At 19.9% G+C, this 20,291-nt stretch overlaps 3 protein-coding genes across 3 annotated transcripts; 2 read left to right on the top strand and 1 right to left on the bottom strand.

The window, feature by feature from the left end:
* Positions 1–731: 731 nt before the first annotated feature.
* PGSY75_0516800 (transcription factor with AP2 domain(s)) lies at positions 732–7,658 on the top strand (the record flags this gene model as incomplete). Its single annotated transcript, XM_018784448.1, has 1 exon — positions 732–7,658. One exon carries the CDS (start codon positions 732–734, stop codon positions 7,656–7,658), a length of 6,927 nt encoding a protein of 2,308 aa, XP_018643103.1.
* Positions 7,659–8,917: 1,259 nt separating this feature from the next.
* PGSY75_0516700 (putative ubiquitin carboxyl-terminal hydrolase 2) lies at positions 8,918–13,143 on the bottom strand (the record flags this gene model as incomplete). Its single annotated transcript, XM_018784447.1, has 3 exons — positions 8,918–12,262; positions 12,440–12,845; positions 13,019–13,143. The coding sequence occupies 3 exons, from the start codon at positions 13,141–13,143 to the stop codon at positions 8,918–8,920; spliced, it is 3,876 nt and encodes a 1,291-aa protein (XP_018643102.1).
* A 2,025-nt stretch (positions 13,144–15,168) lies between these two features.
* PGSY75_0516600 (translation initiation factor IF-2) lies at positions 15,169–19,848 on the top strand (the record flags this gene model as incomplete). Its single annotated transcript, XM_018784446.1, has 1 exon — positions 15,169–19,848. The coding sequence occupies one exon, from the start codon at positions 15,169–15,171 to the stop codon at positions 19,846–19,848; it is 4,680 nt and encodes a 1,559-aa protein (XP_018643101.1).
* Between the last annotated feature and the right edge of the window lie 443 nt (positions 19,849–20,291).

Below are 20,291 nucleotides of genomic sequence, written 5' to 3'. Positions count from 1 at the left end.
AAAAAAAAAAAAAAAAAATATTAAATAAAATAAAATTCACATATATATATATATATATATATATATTTATTTATTATTAATTTATTGTTATTCTTTTTTTTTATTTATTTTTTTAATCTTCTCATAGGAAGATTTATATACTTCAATATATAATATATGTATATATATATATATATATAATATATACAATTATAAAAAAAATGAATACACTTAATTATATAGCAGACTTATTTTATTGCATATAAATATGTATATATATATGTATGCTTAATATAGTAGCATTAATTGTATTTATGAATATGTAAACAACATATTTCATTTCATGTTTCTATATATATAAAAGTATTTTTATATATAATTTTGTATAAATATATATATTGTATAAAAAAAAAAAGAGAAAGAAAAAATTTTTTCCATTTATTTATAACATGTTAATATTTTGATTTATTGATAATTTTTTAAGTATTATTAAAAATAAGAATTATATGTAAATATATATATATATATATATATATATATATATATATATATATTGAATAGTTTATCCCTTTAATTTTATTTTGTATACATATAAATAAATACATACATATATATATATATATATATATATATATATATATATATATATATATATATCCATATATTCATTTATATATATTTTTATCGTCCCATTTTTTTATCTTACATAATATATATATATATATATATATATATAATTGGTGTTTATAAAAATGGAGTTAGACAATAGTAATTATTTCATCAATATAGAAAACTTAAGTGCAGATAAAAAGAATGAGGAAGAAGATATTGAAATATTAAATAATATGAATAACATAAATTTAATAAATGATAATTCTTCCATGGTTAGCTCTAATAGTGGTGGTATTAAAATAGGAATAAATAAAAAGGATTATGATTTATATATTAGTCAACTGAAGGATAAAAATATAAATTCTTTAATACGAACTAAAAATAAATTAAATAAAAAAGATGGTAGAAACAAAAATAATAATGATGATTCTTCATATTATGAAATGAAAATTATTGATGCCAAGACTAATGATTTTGAATATATAGGTAACATGAAAATAGAAAAGGGACTAAATGAAAATAATATATATAATAATAATAATGATTTAAATTATGATTTAAAAAATGATATTTTTTTAATTAATAAAATGGAACAAGTTGAAAATATTATAAATAATGATAATTTTAAAGATGATGAAAAATATCGTGACCTAACAAACGATTTAAAGAGTATTAGGATAAATGCAGGTGTTGATAAAATTAGTAATGAGCATTCTTCTGTTTTATATGCAAGAAAAATAAAAGAAGGATCTTTACAGAATAATAGTGATGTTATTTACTATAATAATAGCAATAATTATTATTGTGATGTTATAAACGAAGAAGGAATGAATGTACCAAAAAATATAAAAAGCAATGAGTATTCTCATAACTTGAATAAAAATATATTTCATAAAGATGCAAATCTATATGATGATTATCAACATGAGTTGGATGAAGATATATGTGAAAAGAATTATGGAATTAACTATTATGATGATATGAATAATTCCATAATAAATGATAATATTATATCTTTTGAAGAAAATAATGATGAGGAACCAAATATTTTAACCCATGATGAAAAAGGACACATGAATATAAAAGAGGAATATAATAAAAAAATTACATATAATAATAATAATAATAATAAAAATGATGATGATAATAATAATGATAATAGTTTCAATATGGAAGAAGACGAATATCCATGTGATTTATTAAAAAATAATATATATATTGATGATATTTCTTTAGAGAATAAATATGTAGAAAATAAATATTTTAAGGATGGAAACATATCAGATCTATCCTATAAAAATAAAATTGAGGAAGGCCATGATAAATATGTATATAGTAATATGATAGAAAAGAACCAAATATATTTAAGAAATAAAAAAGGAAGGGTCTCTATATATGATGGTGATGAAGATACTACTGGTAAAGCTATAAAAATGAAAGAACCTTTAAATGATTATATTGAAAAAAGTATTAGAATAAGAAATGAGTATAATGAAAGGAAATATATATATAATAAGAATGAAAAAGAAATTGATGACAATATGATATATCAGGATAAAATAAATAATAATAATAATAATACACAACATTTGCATAACGTACTAGATGTTCCAACTGAATATGATAACAATGAATATGTTGTAGATGAGGAATATACTTCTTTTAAAAATAAATCGAATAATGTGTTGTATGAAAATGTGGATGATATGAATTCGCAGCATGAAGAGCGAGAAGATATAAGTATGAATATAAATTCTAGAATATCTATGTTAAGTGTAATGAGAGATGTAGAGAAAGGACAAGAATGGAATAGAAGCAATAATGACAATAATAATAAAAATAATAATAAAAATAATAATAATAATAATAATAAAAACGAAAATAATAATAATAATAGTAACCATTATAATAATAACCACGACAATTATCATAACAATAATGATGATAATCAAAGTAATGATGATAATCAGAATAATGATGAGGATGATAAAATGGATGATGAACTTATCGATGATGATAATGATGATGAGAAGAAAAAAAATAAACAAGAAGAATTAGAAGAACAGAAGAGTAATAGCTATTTGGAGAAACAAAATAATGCAATTTATTTTAAAAGACCACAAAGAAAAGCAGCGAAAAAATGTATCAGCTTGTGGTCAGAAGAATTAAGAAAAAAAAGTGAAAAAAATAACCCCAATTATGATAAAGTAAAAAATATGAATGATTCCAAAAAAGAGGAAAGGTGGTTAAAAAAAAGAGAAAGAAGTGAAAAGAAAAGAAATGAAAAAGAAAAAGAAAAGGAAAAAATTGAAAAGGAAAGTAATGAAAAACAACGAAATGATAATGATGAATATCATGAGATGAAGAATAAAACATATAATCAACAAGATGACAAAATATATAATCATTGTGAAGATGATAATAATGAAATAGTAGAAATATATAAAAACAATGAAGAAAATTTATTATCTAAAAAACCTGAAATAAGAAATAATTTAAAATTAAATGAAGATAATAAATCAAGTATTACAAATGAAAACACAAATCAAAAAGATGAAAATTCTTCATTAGTAAATAATGAAAATAATATCCCTTTATTATTTAATGATACTATGGATGAAAGAGAAATGTTTAAATATTTAGATACATTAAGACATTTACCAAGTAAAAAAGGAGGTTCCCAATATAAATTACATAAAGCTATGTTAACTGAACAAATGGTAAAAAGAGCAAAGAAATTTCCAATGGTTCAAGGTGTATATTTTGATAGATATCAACAAAGATGGAGTGTCAATTGGATTGAAGATGGTAAAAGAGTAGCAAAATATTTCCCTATTAAACTTTTTGGTTTTGATTATGCAAGACGTCTAGCTATATATTGTAAAATTCATCAGAAAATACCTGAAGAAGCCTTAACATTTGAACAAGCTTATAGAGCTAATCAACAAAATAATAAAACAAAAAATGAAAACACACAAAATGGTGGTAGTAGTAGTAGTATTAGTAGTAACTCTATGAAATTAAAAAAAGGACCTAAGAAAAATTATAACAAGAAAAGTGCAAATTTAAATGAACAAGAAAATATAAACGAAGATGTAAATATCAATGCACAAAATGTAAATGAAGATCAAAATGTAAATGACCATCAAAATGTAAATGAAGATCAAAATGTAAATAATCAAAATATAAATAATCAAAATATAAAAGAAGATGAAAATATGAATGGCCAAAATATAAAAGAAGATGAAAATATGAATGGCCAAAATATAAATGAAAGTGAAATAATTAGCAATATAGAGAAATATCTACGCATTATTAATCAAAAGAGAAAAATAAATAATAATATGGATGAAGATGGAAATATAGTTCATGCAAATTATAATGTTGAACAAAAAAGTGATCAAATTGATCATATAAATTATAATAATATTATTAACAAAATTAATAGTAGTAATAGCCTTCATTATAGTAATAGTGTTGATAGTACTACTGTTCATATAAATCCTGATAGTGCTAACAGTTTCAGTGGTAGTACTCATATTAATAATAGTAATAACATTAGCATACAGAAAAATTATGACAGTGCTTTACATAATGATGTACAATATAATATTAAAGATAAAATAAATAGACAAATAAATAAAGATATTTCCTCATCTATTTATGATTCTATATCTAACAATTACCATGTTAATAAAAAAAATAATATGGAAAACCCTTTTGGTCATATAAATGATACAACAAATAATCTTAAAAATTTACAAGCCATATTGGAACACAAAATTAATGTCTCTTCAGATAGTTTAAAAAATGTTAATAACATAAAGCCTATGGATTATTTAAATGTTGGAAAAAACATTGTAGAAAATAATTTTGATGATAATAAAATGTGTGACTCTACATTTGAAAGCACAAACATATATAAGGACGAAAAGAATAATGATTCATCTAATCTATTAAATGATAATAACATGAACAGTAATAATAACAATAATAATAACAATAATAATAACAATAATAATAATGATAGTAATAATTTGAACTTATCTGTAGATATTAATAAATTCAGAGAATATTATCTAAGTATCTGCCAGAACAAATGCAAGGATAAAATCAATATGAATGTTATAAATAAAGATGAGAGTAGTATCGTTAATGAAGACAATAAAAAATATCCTGATACAGATATAAATAATAATCTATTATTATCAAATGTGTATAATAATGATTTACATGCATATAGAAAATACATGAACAATTCTATCATTCTGGATATTCTAAAAAGAAGAATTGAAAATAATCAACAGGTAAATATAAATGAATACGATGAAGATGATGATGATAATAATAGTAATAATAAAAGGAGAAAAATAAAAAATAATCAGAAAGAAAAAAATAATCCAACCGATATTGAAATAAATAATCAGATGAATTATCCAATGAATAGTGAAAGGGACATGATAGGAAATAATTCTCCAGGTCGTTTATCTCTAAAATCGGCAGGTTCATGTATATCATCTACCTCTTCGGGTTATAAGAATGTAGATAATTTATCATCTAATAATAGTATGTTGTATGACAATAAGGGATGTATCCCATATAATCTTAACAATCAACATAATGATAATCACAATAATAATCACAATAATAATCAAAATGATTATCAAAATAATTATCAAAATAATTATCACAATAATTATCAAAATAATTATCAAAATAATTATCACAATAATTATCAAAATAATTATCACAATAATAATATTAATAATCGTAATAATGATGATGATAATTATTATTATAATAATAATGAATGTTCTGTTAATAAAAAAAGTGAAGATACAAATGAATGCAAAGACGATATGATGATTAGTTCATTTAATGGAGATGAAAAAATTTTAAACAAAAAAAAACAAAAAAAAAGATCTTTGGATATTATGAATATGGATAAGGATAAAATAAATGCTTTTCTAGAAAAAGGGATGTATAAAGAAAATGATATTGAAAGATTAAATATGATATATAAGAACAAAATGAATGGTAGTAATAATGATATGAAGGTTGATTTAGAACAACATATAAAAAATATGGAAATAAAGGATATGGTTGAAAATATATCATGTAATAATGATAAGAACGTGTCACTTAATAATATGAATATAAATGCATATAATATATTAAAAGATATAAATAAATATTGCAATATAGTAAACGGTCTAGATCATTTTAATAATTTATCATCAAATATTAATAAAGAGACAAATAAAAAAAACATGGATATTCAAAAATACAATACAATGAATTCTCCATATAATCAAGAACGTATAAACAAAATTATGGTAGATAAAGATAATAAAGAAGATAGTAGTGATGATATAAACTCAAGAATAGTAGGTGTTCATTATGATAGAAAACAATTTAGATGGAAAGCAACATGGTATACATCTCATGGTAGGAGATGTGCAAAATATTACCCAGTAAAACAATATGGATATTTAGAAGCAAAAAAAATGGCTATAGAATGTAGAAAGGCATATAATTTATATAAAAAATTAAAAAAGAATCCAGAATGTATTGAATATTCTAGTAGTGATATAAATTTCTGTAGTACTATATTTCCAAAAGAATATTATATTACTTTATTTGAAAATGATGAAAAGAAAGATATGTATTATTGTGAAAATAAAAAAAATAATAAAAAGAATAATAATAAAAATAATTCTACTATTATTGATAGTAATGAAAAACAAAAAAGACATTATAATGAAGCCTTAAAAAAAATTAATAATTTTAAAACAAAAGATTTTAATCGATTATCAGATTATATGTTATCAAATAAAAATGATCTAAACAATGTAACACAAATGAATAAAATGGATTATCCAAATTCGGGTTATATTATGAATATTAACAACGATGAATCACCAAGTCATATATTACATGCAACAGTAGAAAATAATAATGATATTAATACAAATAACATAAGACATATAAATGATCCACTAGAAAATCAAATGAACAGTCCTACACGTTGTTATTCTAATTGTCACTCAAATTGTTACTCAAATTGTCATACAAATGTTCATACAAATGTTCACACAAATGTTCACACAAATTTTCATACTAATGTTCATACAAGTATTCATACAAATTGTCAGGTGAACTTTTTAGCTGGATGCCATACCAATTGTCAAGTAAATAATTTATCAACTAACCAAACGAATAATATACCAAATGATGAATCTAATAATATATTAAATGATAAATCTAATAATATATTAAATGATCAACCTAATAATATATTAAATGATAAATCTAATAATATATTAAATGATCAACCTAATAATATATTAAATGCTCAACCTAATAATATATCAAATGATCAGTGGGAAGATAATAAATCTATATGTAGTCAGTATAAGAATGAAATCAATAACAAAAGTCCATGTTGCAATGTTTCAATTAATAGAGAAATGAATAATAATATATGTGATATGAATAATTATAATAATATATGTGATATGAATAATCATAATAATATATGTGATATGAATAATCATAATAATATATGTGATATGAATAATCATAATAATATATGTGATATGAATAATCATAATAATATATGTGGTATGAATAATAATCATACTTGTTGTGAAAAAAATTCCTCTTTGTGCACATCTCCAACCTCATTACTTTCTTTATATTATTTATCAGAACATATTCTACAATTTCAAAAAGGAACCATAAAATATATACTACAAGATTTAAGAGATAATTGTCTTGCGAACTTAGCTTATGAATTACAGAATATAACATTCCAAGAATATTATATGGCAATTCATTATTTGAATAGATATATAGACGAATCGAAATGTTATGATGATATTTTTTTCCTCTTGAAAGTATTAGCAAAAAACATAGAAATTAAAAAAATACCAAGTGCATATAACGAAGAACAACAAAAAGAATTTTTGAATTCATTAACAATTATTAGCAAGCAAATTAAACATAAACGTTCACATGAAATATCATCTAATAACATGAATAATCATAGTGTGGACGATGAATAATAATATCTTTCCTTTATATGTTACTTATATTTAATATATATAAATATATATATATATATATATATATATATATATATATATATATGTAAATTTTTTTTTTTTTTTTTCCCATAATTTTTCATAACTACAATATAACATTATTTTTTCATATATACATAAATATATGTATATATATATATATATATATTAAAAGAAAAACTCAAAAAATATATATAACTTATATATAGGAAATGTTAAAAAGAAATTATATATATAGAACATTTATATATATATATATTTGTAAATAAAATATAATAATCATTTTTATTTGATATTTTATTTATTTATTTCCTTTTTTCTCAATTGACAAACATATTTACTCTTATAAAAAAAAATAACCTGCGGTCAGTTTTAAGTTAGGGATATAATAAATAAATAAATATACATATATATATAATATATATATGTAATCGTAAATTGATAACAACATAAAATGAAACAAAAAAAAAAAAAAAAAATTTTAAATAATAAAAAAATAGAAAATTATATAATATATACAACATATATATATATATATATATATATATATATATATATATATAGGTAGGTATAATATATATGTGTTCGCCTTTTATTTTTTTAACAAAGAAATTATAGTATATTTAAAATAAATTGCCATACATAAAACAAAATGAGCATATAAGGAATATATTATGTATACAATATGATAAGTAAAAATATATATATATAAATATATATATATAAATATATATATATATATATATATATATTTATTTATTTATTTATTTTTAAAACAATAGATTATATAAAATAAAAATGATATATGAATGACATACAAATTACACATTTTTTATATATAAATATATATTATATGAAAGCATAATATAATTAATTAAAATAAAAAACTTTTGTTCATAAAATTACAAAAATGATTTATACAAAATTTTTTTTAAATTTATAAAGATGTATTAAAAAAAAAAAAAAAAAAAAAAAAAAAAAAAATATACATATATATATATATTAAAATTAAAGATTTACACATATAAAAAAGTTATGGTTGTATTAATTAGAAATGCTTTAATTAAAAAAAAAAAAAAATTTATAAATAGGATGATATATAAACATATATACATATATACATATATACAATATATATATGTAAATATCTATATATATACAAAACATAAAACATTCATTTATTATATATATATATATATTTATTTATTTATTTTTATTATTCATTTGTGAAGAATCTGTTTTTAATTATAATAACTTGCGTTTGCCATAAGGATTGCCTGTTGTTCATCCAAATTCCTGGTTTGAGCATATCCTGAAAATTTCTCATTCTTATGAGATATTAACTGATAAAATAGGAGGTAAGCATTTTTTGTATTAACTTCAGCTTCATCAATAGTAGATACACATGAATCATTAAAGTTATACCATTGATCATTTAATTTAACATATGCAAAATAATGACCTCCACATAAGCTACCTGTATGACAATTGACTCCAATTAATTCATAGAGTGGAGCATATTTTGGATTTAATTTGGTCATATGTTTTAATCCATCTGGTAATATATATGGTGCCATATTTAGATATTCTTTTTCTTTATGTGGATAATATACATATGAATCAATTTTTGTTCTTAACCATCTATTGGTATTATTAAATCTTTTTAGATGTAATATTAATATAATAGGCATACGAAATAGATCTAATTTTTTATATGCCTGTACATGTAATTTACAATTACTACAATACCACGTATTATTTTCATCTAGATGTTCTTCTTCTGAAAATAATTTTAAACAAGTATCGATACCATATTTTTCTTCTAAATCGACAAATGTTAATGTTTTAATATCTAATGATAATTCATCTTCCATACCAACCGTATTTAAATATATTATGATAAGTCTTTTTTCTTCTGAATTTTTTATATAATCTGATAAATATGTACCATCTCTTTTTAATTCTAATCCTAAATTATCTTTCGGATTCCATTCTTCTTTTAAATTATAGCATGGTAAATATAAACTAAACTTATCTAGGAAATCATCATAACTATTATCCTCTTCATCATTTACAATATTATTATTACTATTACTATTATTATTATTATTATTATATTCATTAAGCATACTATTTGCATATTTATTACTAATATCATTACCATTAATATTAATTTTATCGTCAAGGTTGTAACAAGTGTCAATACCTTTACAACCATTAACATTCATATTATTATTATCATCATTTTGATAAATATCAATATTATGGCCTGTACCATTTAAAGTATTATCCTTTTTAGGACTTTCAATGTTTTTATTCTTATGATATAATGAATTGCTCATGTCATTTTTTTCCATCTTTAAACAACTATTCATTTTCATTATTGATGCTTTTATATGATTATTTTTATTATATGAATATTTAACCTTATTATATAATTCTTCTAGAGTGTAATTAAAAGGAATATTATATAATAATGGTAAATCATTATTTTTCATTTTATATAAAAGTTGTTCATCTTTACACAATGGAACAATAAGAACAGAAAAATATTTGTCATTTAAATAATGATAATTATCATTTAGAAAAGCTTGATCATTTAATAAATCATTATATGATATATATTCGTTTGAATTTTTTTTAATATTATCATTATGATTATTATTTATAATTTTATTATCTTCTTGTTGTTGTTGTATATTTATTTCATTAGTATTTTCTATATTTTCTTCTACATCATCTTCTTGATAATATTTTTGATGATCTGGTCCAAGTGTTCCTTTTCTTAAAGGGTTGGATAATAATCCTTTTCTTTTTTTTACAATTTTATTAGTACAATGTTTATTTTTTACTGTTTTCTTATCATTGGTCTCTGTTCTTATATTTATATCTTCTTCATCTTTAAGACTAGTATTATTTGTTGTAACAGTCGAGTTTGTTAATACTTCTAGACATTCATCTACTTTTAAATCAATATTTTTATCAATTAAATGACCAAATATTTTAGGAAGTATATAAACAAAGATATGACTAATTCCCTTACCATTTCTTGTATGTGGTTCTGTTACAAAATCGGAATTATTTAACACTTGAAAAAAATTATTACATGCTAAATTTTTTAATTTTGTATAAAGAAAACAAAGATTATTAACTTCTAATTCATCAATAGATGATATATTACACATAGAACATATACTTTCATATATGATTTGTATATCTTGTTCTTTCAAAGTGTTGGTAATTTTTGATTTATTTTTTAAAGCTTTAATATAATTACTAACATCATCATTTATATTATTACTATTAATATTATTATTATTATTGTTGTTGTTGTTATATTCATTTTCGTCATATAAATCATTTTTATTATCATCTAAAAACTTGGAATGAAAATTAAATGCATTGCTACCCTCATGAGGATATTTATTATTTTTGATTATGGATTTACTATGTAATAATATATTTCTTTTCTTGTTTTTCATATTCTTTATTATATTTAAAAAGAAAATCTTTAATTTTAATACTTCTTGAGAACCATTAAATGTACAAGAAAATCTAATAGCAATAGGAATATCTCGACTAAGTATTACATGAAACCATACTCGATGATTTTTTTTTGGAGGTAATGGAATTGATAAATACATAAAAGGATCAAAGGTTATACTAACTTTTTTACACTTAGGACATTGTAATCTTGATCTATATTGACCTTGAAATAAATCTACAATTATAGAATTATTAATTTCTTTATGTCTATTCCATGAAGCTTCAGCTACATCAACATCTAATTTATCAACACCTCCTTGTAACTTTTCTTCATAATAAGGTTTTTTTCTAATCAAATTTAAATCTTCATGTAACCCATCTAATAAAAATGCTAACAATTCTTGTGAATCATGTTGTTGATATCCATAAAATTCATCTCTCTTTTCACTTATCGCTTCTTTTAAGACTTTAGGTGCATAAGGGCAATCTCTTTTATTAATTTTCCACATTTCAGTTAACGTCTCATAATATGCTTTTGCTAATCTTCCATGTTGACCAACTGGATTTGAATAATTTATATGATTCCAAAAAGAACCACTCAAAAAATAATTTGAAAATTTTAAAATCTTAGATAAACATTGTAATGATGAATTTAAAAAACATGTATTTCCTAAATTTATAAGACCACGATCACCTCCTTTATCAAATATATAACTAATACTTCTTTTTTCAATCTCACTCATACTATTATTATTATTATTATTGTTGTTGTCATCAAAATAATCATTTTCTTCATCATCATCATTATTATTATTTTTTAATCCACTATGAATTTCCATCCTTCTATTATGTCCTTCCTTTTTACTATAACTTACATTATTATTACTTCTATTCATTATACATTTTATATCAGGTCTTTCGCTAGTTATTAATAAACAAGAATTCTCATCAATAGAAAATTCACATACTTTTTTTGATAAAGCATATTCAATACAATTAAATATATATAAGCCTTTCCAATTCTTTTCTCTTTTGTTGTCTAATTCGTCTGAGTAAAATAAATTCTTACGGAATGTGCCACTATCGACAGTTCCAACAATCTATAAAACAACAAAACAGATGACAAAAATATATATATATTAATATATTTATATATTAAAATATTTATATATTTATATATTAATATATTTATATATTTATATATTTATATATTTATATATTTATATATATGCACATAATATCCATTAAAGAAAAAAAAAAAAAAAAAAAAAAGATACCTCTTTTAAAACATTTTCAACCGTATCATTTCTTAAAATCACAATTTTCATTTTTGAAGGATTAGAATGCTCATTAGGATTTTTTGAATATACAACAATTTTTAATGGTTGGATATCAACCTTATATATTATTTTTTCTTTTCTATTTGTTTTATAAGCATATACTGCTCTTGGAATTTTTACATCAAAGATAAAATGTTTTTCTAATATTTCTATAGCCTTTTCTGGGTATAGAAGAAAACCCACGCCATTACTATTTTCATATTCTTTGACAATCCTACTTTTTGTATTTACATTATTATAATCTTCTAAAAATATTTTATTGTTTATGATATTTGAATAACTGTCACTTTTTCCACACTCATAGTATCTTAAATTATCTATGAACTCTTTATTGACTATATACCTAAGGAGCAAAAGAAATATATATATATAAATATATATATATATATATATATATATATATACATATATATAATATCACATTATATTTTCGCATGAAATGTTCATATTATTTATAATTTAAAACTTTCATTCAATTCCTCTCATATATTATTTATATACGTAAGTTATTCCTACCATATTTCTTTATCACTTTTGGGTTCAAATGGTAAATTATCAAGAATTTTAAATAAGTTTAAAATCTGTATCTTGTCTAGTAATACATTTTTATTGGGGGTATTTGTATTAGATAACGTGTCCATTTTTTTTTTTTTTTTTTTTTTTTTTATTTTTTAGAAATAAATATTAAAAATAAAATAATAAAATATGTAAAATGAAATATAAAAAATTAATATATATTAAATATATATATATATATATTTTTTTTTTTTTTGTTACATTTTGAAATTGCCTTTATTTTCTCTATGTCATTTCCTATTATTATATTTATTTATTTATATATTTTTTTAATCACAAAAGTTTTTCTAAATAATTCTAGTACATTTTAAAAATTATGATTTGAAAAAATATATACTGCCCACAACTTGCAATTTTTTTTTTTTTTTTTTTTAGACAGAGAGCAAAAAGGAAAAATAAATAAATAAATATATATTATATAATAATATATATATATATATTATATTATATATATAATATATTATATTACATATATAAAACTATAAATATATATAAAGGAAATATAAAGAAAGGGTAACATTTATATTCAAATTAAAAAAAATATATATACATTTTTATAAAATTAAAATTATATTAATATTATATTTTAATTTGTTAACATATTTTTTTTCTTTTTTTTTTTTTTTCTTTTCTTTTTTATATTCACAAAAATATTATATATAATAACATTCTTCATCGTTATATTATTTCTGTTTATGTTCATTTCATATATTTTATATAAATTATTTAATTTTTTTTTTTTTTTTATCGTAATTTTAAAAATTCGTCATAATAAAAATTTAATATCATCTTTTAAAATCAAAAAAAAGAAAAAGAAAATGAAAAAGAAAGAAAATAGAAAAGAAAAAAGAAAAAAGAAAAAAGAAAAAAATTAACCATATATTTATATATACTATATATATATATATATATATATATATATATATATAAATGTACTATAATTATATTATTATGTATTTATAAATATGCAACAGTATATTTTATATATATTATTATAATATATATATATAATATTATATATATATATATATATATAACATAATACAAAAAAATGTTAGATAAAATTTACATCATAATTATTTAAATATATATCTGTTGTTTTGTTTTTATTTTTTATTTTTTCAAAATTTCCATTTATTTTATTTTTTAAAATAAAATATTTCAATTAATGAAAAAATAGAAAAATGAAAAATAGAAAAATAAAAATAAAAAAAAATGGGATTGATTTTTATAATTTCATAAAAATGTAATAAAATAATTTGGAAAATTATAAAATTAAAAAATAAAGTATAAAATATGAATAAAAATATATATAATAAAATATAATAAAATATAATTTTTTTTTTTAGGTGAGGGTTTTAAATTTTTCCTTTTCTTTATTCCTTTAAAATTACAATAATATATATATATATATATATATATATATATATATATATAATATTTATATATGTATACATTTATATGTGTATTATATATATTTTAATATTCATATAACAAGTTCAATCATTTCCTTTTATGGAGGGAATTATATTTATTTTGTCAATTCTTTAACACAAAAAAAAAAATAATAATAAAAATAATAAATAATAAAATAAATAAAAATAATAGTAATAATAAAAATAAATCAAAATGGTAGTTAATATTTACATTTTTTAAGACTTAATCCTTATACCTAATATTTATAATATTCTAATTATTTTTTTTTTAAATATATATTATAAATTCTTAATTAAAATTATTATATCAAGTTGTCATAAAATTTGTTTCATTTATTCAATATGTAAATGTATATACAAAATTATATAATATATATATATATATATATATATATATATATATAATTGTAATAATAATATATTAGAATAAATAAAAAAAAATTTGCATTATGCTATTTTTTAATTTCCTTTTTTTTTAATAATTCCTTTATTTTTATGTAGGTTGTTATTATATTTTTGTAAACAAAATTTTTTTAAAATGCATAAACGACCAAAAACATATAACGCATAATATGTAACACATAACAACTACAATATAGATATTGTATTGATATCTTAAAACAATAAAAGAATTAAAAGTTTATATAATAATATATGTTATGTATTTCGGGGTATACCAGAAAATCCACATCAATATATATATTTATATATTTATTTATAAATATACACAAAGGGATGTTTCAAGTATGGCATTTATATAAAACCTTATTCTTTATATTCTATATTTTAAGTTTACAACAATATGTATGTCATTCTTCTAATCATGTAAAAAGTATTAATAGATGTTTTATACCCTTTATTTCAGAATATATGTATAAACAAAAAAACAGAAAAAATAATAAATCATATGATTATAATAACAGTCAGTATTGTAATAGAATAACACCATGTGATAATTATAATAAACAATTAAAATATAAAATAAATATTTTTCGGCATTTTTATTATAATAAAGAAAATGAATATAATACAATATCGTCAATAAATAAATTAAATTTTGATAATATACAAATAGATAACACTATATACAAACTAAAAAAGAAATATTATAAAGTTAGAAAAGTACGAGAAAAAATAAACACATTGAAATCTAAAGAAGAAGAATCTCTAATTTCAGAAACAAATAATAAAAATGATTCAAGTGTAAAAGTAAAAGGAAGAAAAAAAAAAAAAAATATATCAAATGATGAAAATGTTATGAATCCAAATAATAAAAGTGAAAGTAATATTAATTTAAAGCAAAATGATTCCTCTTATAATAATAATAATTCATATAATGACAAACATATGGACCATATAATTACGCAGAAAAAAAATAAAATGAACAACAATATAGATGGAAAACACAATATTAATAATACATTAAATGAAATTAATAAGGAAGAAAATTCTTCAAATAAAGATGATAATAATAAAAAAAGAAAAGAAAATAATAATAGTAATAATAATAATATTACAAAAAAATATATAAAAAGTGACCATTCATCATATAATAATATAAATACAAAATCTAGTGAATACGAAAAAAACGTATCATCATTAGATGAAAAATATATAGGCAAAACGTTTGAAGGTTATGTTTATAGTGTTAATAAGAATGCGGCATGTATTAAATTACAAACTATTAATAAATACGGTTTGTTATTTAAAAATAAAGCAAATTTAGGTGATGACATTGAAGATATGAACGATTTTTTTGAAAAAGATCAAACCGTTCATGTGAAAATACTTGGTATGAATACAAAGAAGAATATATATTATCTAGGAAATATTATAAAATATAATGAAAATATAAAATTAAATAAAGGAGAATATTCAAAAGGTTTAATAACAAAGGTATGTGATTCTTACTGTTTTATTAAAGTTTTAAAAAATGGAAGTAGTGGATATTTACATAAATCCAAATTATTTTGTATAAATGATATAGAAAAACAAAAAAGTGATAATTCAAATAATAATTATAATACATCACAGTTATATAATTATGATAATTTACAAACAAATCTTATATATAAATTACAATTTACAAAAATATTTAATATATGGGATATAATAGATGTTGAAATATTAGGAACTCCACAAAATGACTATAAATCAAATTATATATTGACAATACCTACAGGATCTAAAACATTTAAAAAAATTTTTAATTATTTGAATATGTTAAAAGAAAATGAAGATATTAATGATATACAATATAAAGGTGATTATATATATCCTATTGATAATAACAAAAATGAAAATATAATAGATCCAATTATAGACAATCATGATAATAATACTAATAAGAAGAAAAAGAAAAATCTATATGATTTACAAAATAATATTAATCATTCTCCTTTTAACAATTTCCATACAGAGGATGAATATTTATTCAATGAACATGTCCAAGAAAAATTTAACACTTCTTATGAAAAAAATAAAAAATATAAAAATATTTATGATAAAGAAAATAATCATAAGATTAACAAATCGTATTATTTAAAAAAAAATAAAGAATTACCTTTTAATAATAAATTCAAAAAAATTATTAAAAATGTTTATGATCTTCCTCATACTATTACTTTATCCATGTTATCTAAAACAATTAAAATACCATTGGCATCTATAAAAAAATATTTTGTCATCCATGAAAATAAAGAATATAATTCAAGTTATAAGATCAATTCAGAACAGATAAAACAAATATGTGAACATTTCAAAATAGATTGTAATATAGAACAGGGCGATGATAATGTGCTTACACTAGACAATGAGACAACTACGAATTTTCAAGAAAAAATTATTAAAAATGTGCGACAGGATGTAATGAACGAACGTGAGGAAGAGCAAGCTATCAAGGTGGAAGAAAAGATTAAAAATGATGAAAGGGTTAGGCAAGAACAAAAGGGTAATGAGGAAAAGCATATGGATGAAAAAGATATGGATGAGAAAGATATGGATGAGAAAGATATGGATGAGAAAGATATGGATAAAAAATATATGGATGAAAAAGATATGGATAAAAAATATATGGATGTTAAAAATATGGATGTTAAAAATGTGGATGTTAAAAATGTGGATGTTAAAAATGTGGATGTTAAAAATGTGGATGTTAAAAATGTGGATGTTAAAAATGTGGATGCACAAAATATTAATAATGATATAACACTTACCAAATCCATAATTTGCCAAACGGATGAATCGAAAGACGCTCCAGTGGGTGACCAAAATGAATCCCTCGATGAAAAAACTTATATGGAAAAAAGTAAGGAAAAAAAAAAAAAAAAGGAAAAAGGAAAAAGTCGAAAAAAAAATAAAGATACGACTTTAACATTAAAAAGTGATAGTATTGAAAAATCAAAGAGTATGCTGGATGATAAAAAACGAAATGTGGTAGTGACATTTATAGGACATATAAATCATGGAAAGACATCATTATTTGATTATATATGTAAAACAAATGAACAAAAAAAAGAGTATGGACTTATAACACAAAATATAAGAGCATTTAAAGCAACAGTAAGAAATAACTTTACATTTACTCTTGTGGATACACCAGGACATGAAGCATTTATGCCTATGAGAAGTAGAGGAGTTAAAATTTCAGATTTAAGTATTCTTGTTATATCAGGAGAAGAAGGAATACAAGAACAAACTGTGGAGTGTATAAAATTAATAAAAGAATTTAATATAAAAATTATTATTGCAATAACTAAAGTAGATATGCCTAATGTTGATGTAGATAGAATAATAAATGATTTGTTATATCATGATATAACAACCGAATTAAATGGAGGGGAAATACAAGTAGTTGAATGTTCTATTTATAAAGAAGAAAGTATAGATAAATTGTTAGATGCAATATATTTAGAATCTGAATTTCTTAATCTACAAATGAATCCTGATAATAAACCTGAACAAGCTCAAGGTGTTGTTTTAGATTCTTATATAGATAAAAATGGAATTGTTTCTATAAATTTATTACAAAGTGGTGTTCTAAATATAAATGATTATTTTTATACTGGATCATCATATGGAAAAGTAAAGATATTAAAAGATCATTTAAATAAAAATATTAAAACTGCATATCCATCTGATCCTATTAAAATTATTGGATATAATAAAAATTCTGTTCCTGTAGCAGGTGACAAATTTTATGTTGTCGAAAATGAGACACTTGCTAAAGAAATTGCAGAACATAATAAGAATAAAATGTTAACAATGGAAATTAATAATTTTTCATATGATGAGATGAATATGGACAAGTATAAAGATTTTATAATTTCCAGAGAAAATAAAATTGGAGCTTCTGCAAATACACTAGGAGAAAATAATATCAAAAATGACATTGACGGAAATATGACAAGTGATGATAATGATTCAAGTGATAATGATTCAAGTGATAATGATTCAAGTGATGATGATTCAAGTGATAATGATTCAAGTGATAATGATTCAAGTGATAATGATTCAAGTGATAATGATTCAAGTGATAATCATTCAAGTGATGATGATATCACAAGTGATGATAATATAAAAGAAATGGAAAAGTATAAAAATAATAAATCATTTCCAAAGGATGATTTTTTAAAAATAAATTTGAATAATACAAACAAAAATATGATTGAAATAGATCCTTCAACACATATAGTAGATAATGAAATAAAAAATATATACTCAAATTATATTATAAAATGTGATAAACAAGGAAGTATTGAAATTTTAAAAAATTGCATTCTTAAATTACAAAAAGAAGATAGTATATATAAAATAAAAAACAAAATTATATATGCTGATATAGGTAATGTAACATCAAGTGATATAAAATATGCTACAAGTTTTAATGCTACTATTATAGCTTTTGGTGTTAAATTATCAAATGATATTAAAGGCTCAAAAAATTCAAAAGGTTCAAAAAATCATAATAATTATCCTATTATATATTCAAATGTTTTATATGAACTTATAGAAAATATTGAAAAAGAAATGGAAAAGAAGTTAAGTAAGAAACCAATGGGTGAATTAAAAGGAAGAGCTCAAATTTTAAAAGTTTTTAATATATCTAAAATTGGAAAGGTTGCTGGTTGTATTGTTAAAAAAGGTACTATCAATATAAATAGTAATATTCGTATTTTAAGAAATGATAAAGTTATTTATATGGGGAAAATACTTTCTATTAAAATTATTAAAGAAGAAAAAACACAAGTAACAGAAGGTGATGAATGTGGTATGGGTTTTCAAAACTTTCTCGATTTTGAGCCAAACGATATAATCGAATCGTATGAAAATTAAATATAAAAAAAGGAATTAAATATCAATGCGTTTTTTTTTTTTTATAAAACAAAAAAAAATTATATGTATTTATATTTAATATGTAATATAAAAAGTGTTATACTCATATGGATGGCAGTCTAAATCTATTCACATGAGTGTTCCTTTATATATATTAAAATATAAAACAGATATATATATATATATATATATATATATATGTGTGTTCTATTTAAAAGAATTTTTTTTTTTTATTACTATATAATTTAAAATTTTAAATAAATGCCTAGTTCACATATACATATAATTATATGTCTATTCTTCACTATTTATATCTTTTTAATTTTTTATTTGTTTAGTTCCATTATGTATTATATACATATATTTTTTTTTTTTTTTTTATACAAATTTTATGATTATTCTTTTTTTTTTTTTTTTTTTTTTTGGTATTTTTTTTTTTTTTT

This window comes from Plasmodium gaboni, chromosome 5, assembly GCF_001602025.1.
Source record: "Plasmodium gaboni strain SY75 chromosome 5, whole genome shotgun sequence".
Classification (NCBI taxonomy): Eukaryota; Apicomplexa; class Aconoidasida; order Haemosporida; family Plasmodiidae; genus Plasmodium; species Plasmodium gaboni.
Note: the sequence above shows the minus strand (reverse complement) of the source record. Positions and strands in the feature narration are given on the sequence as shown.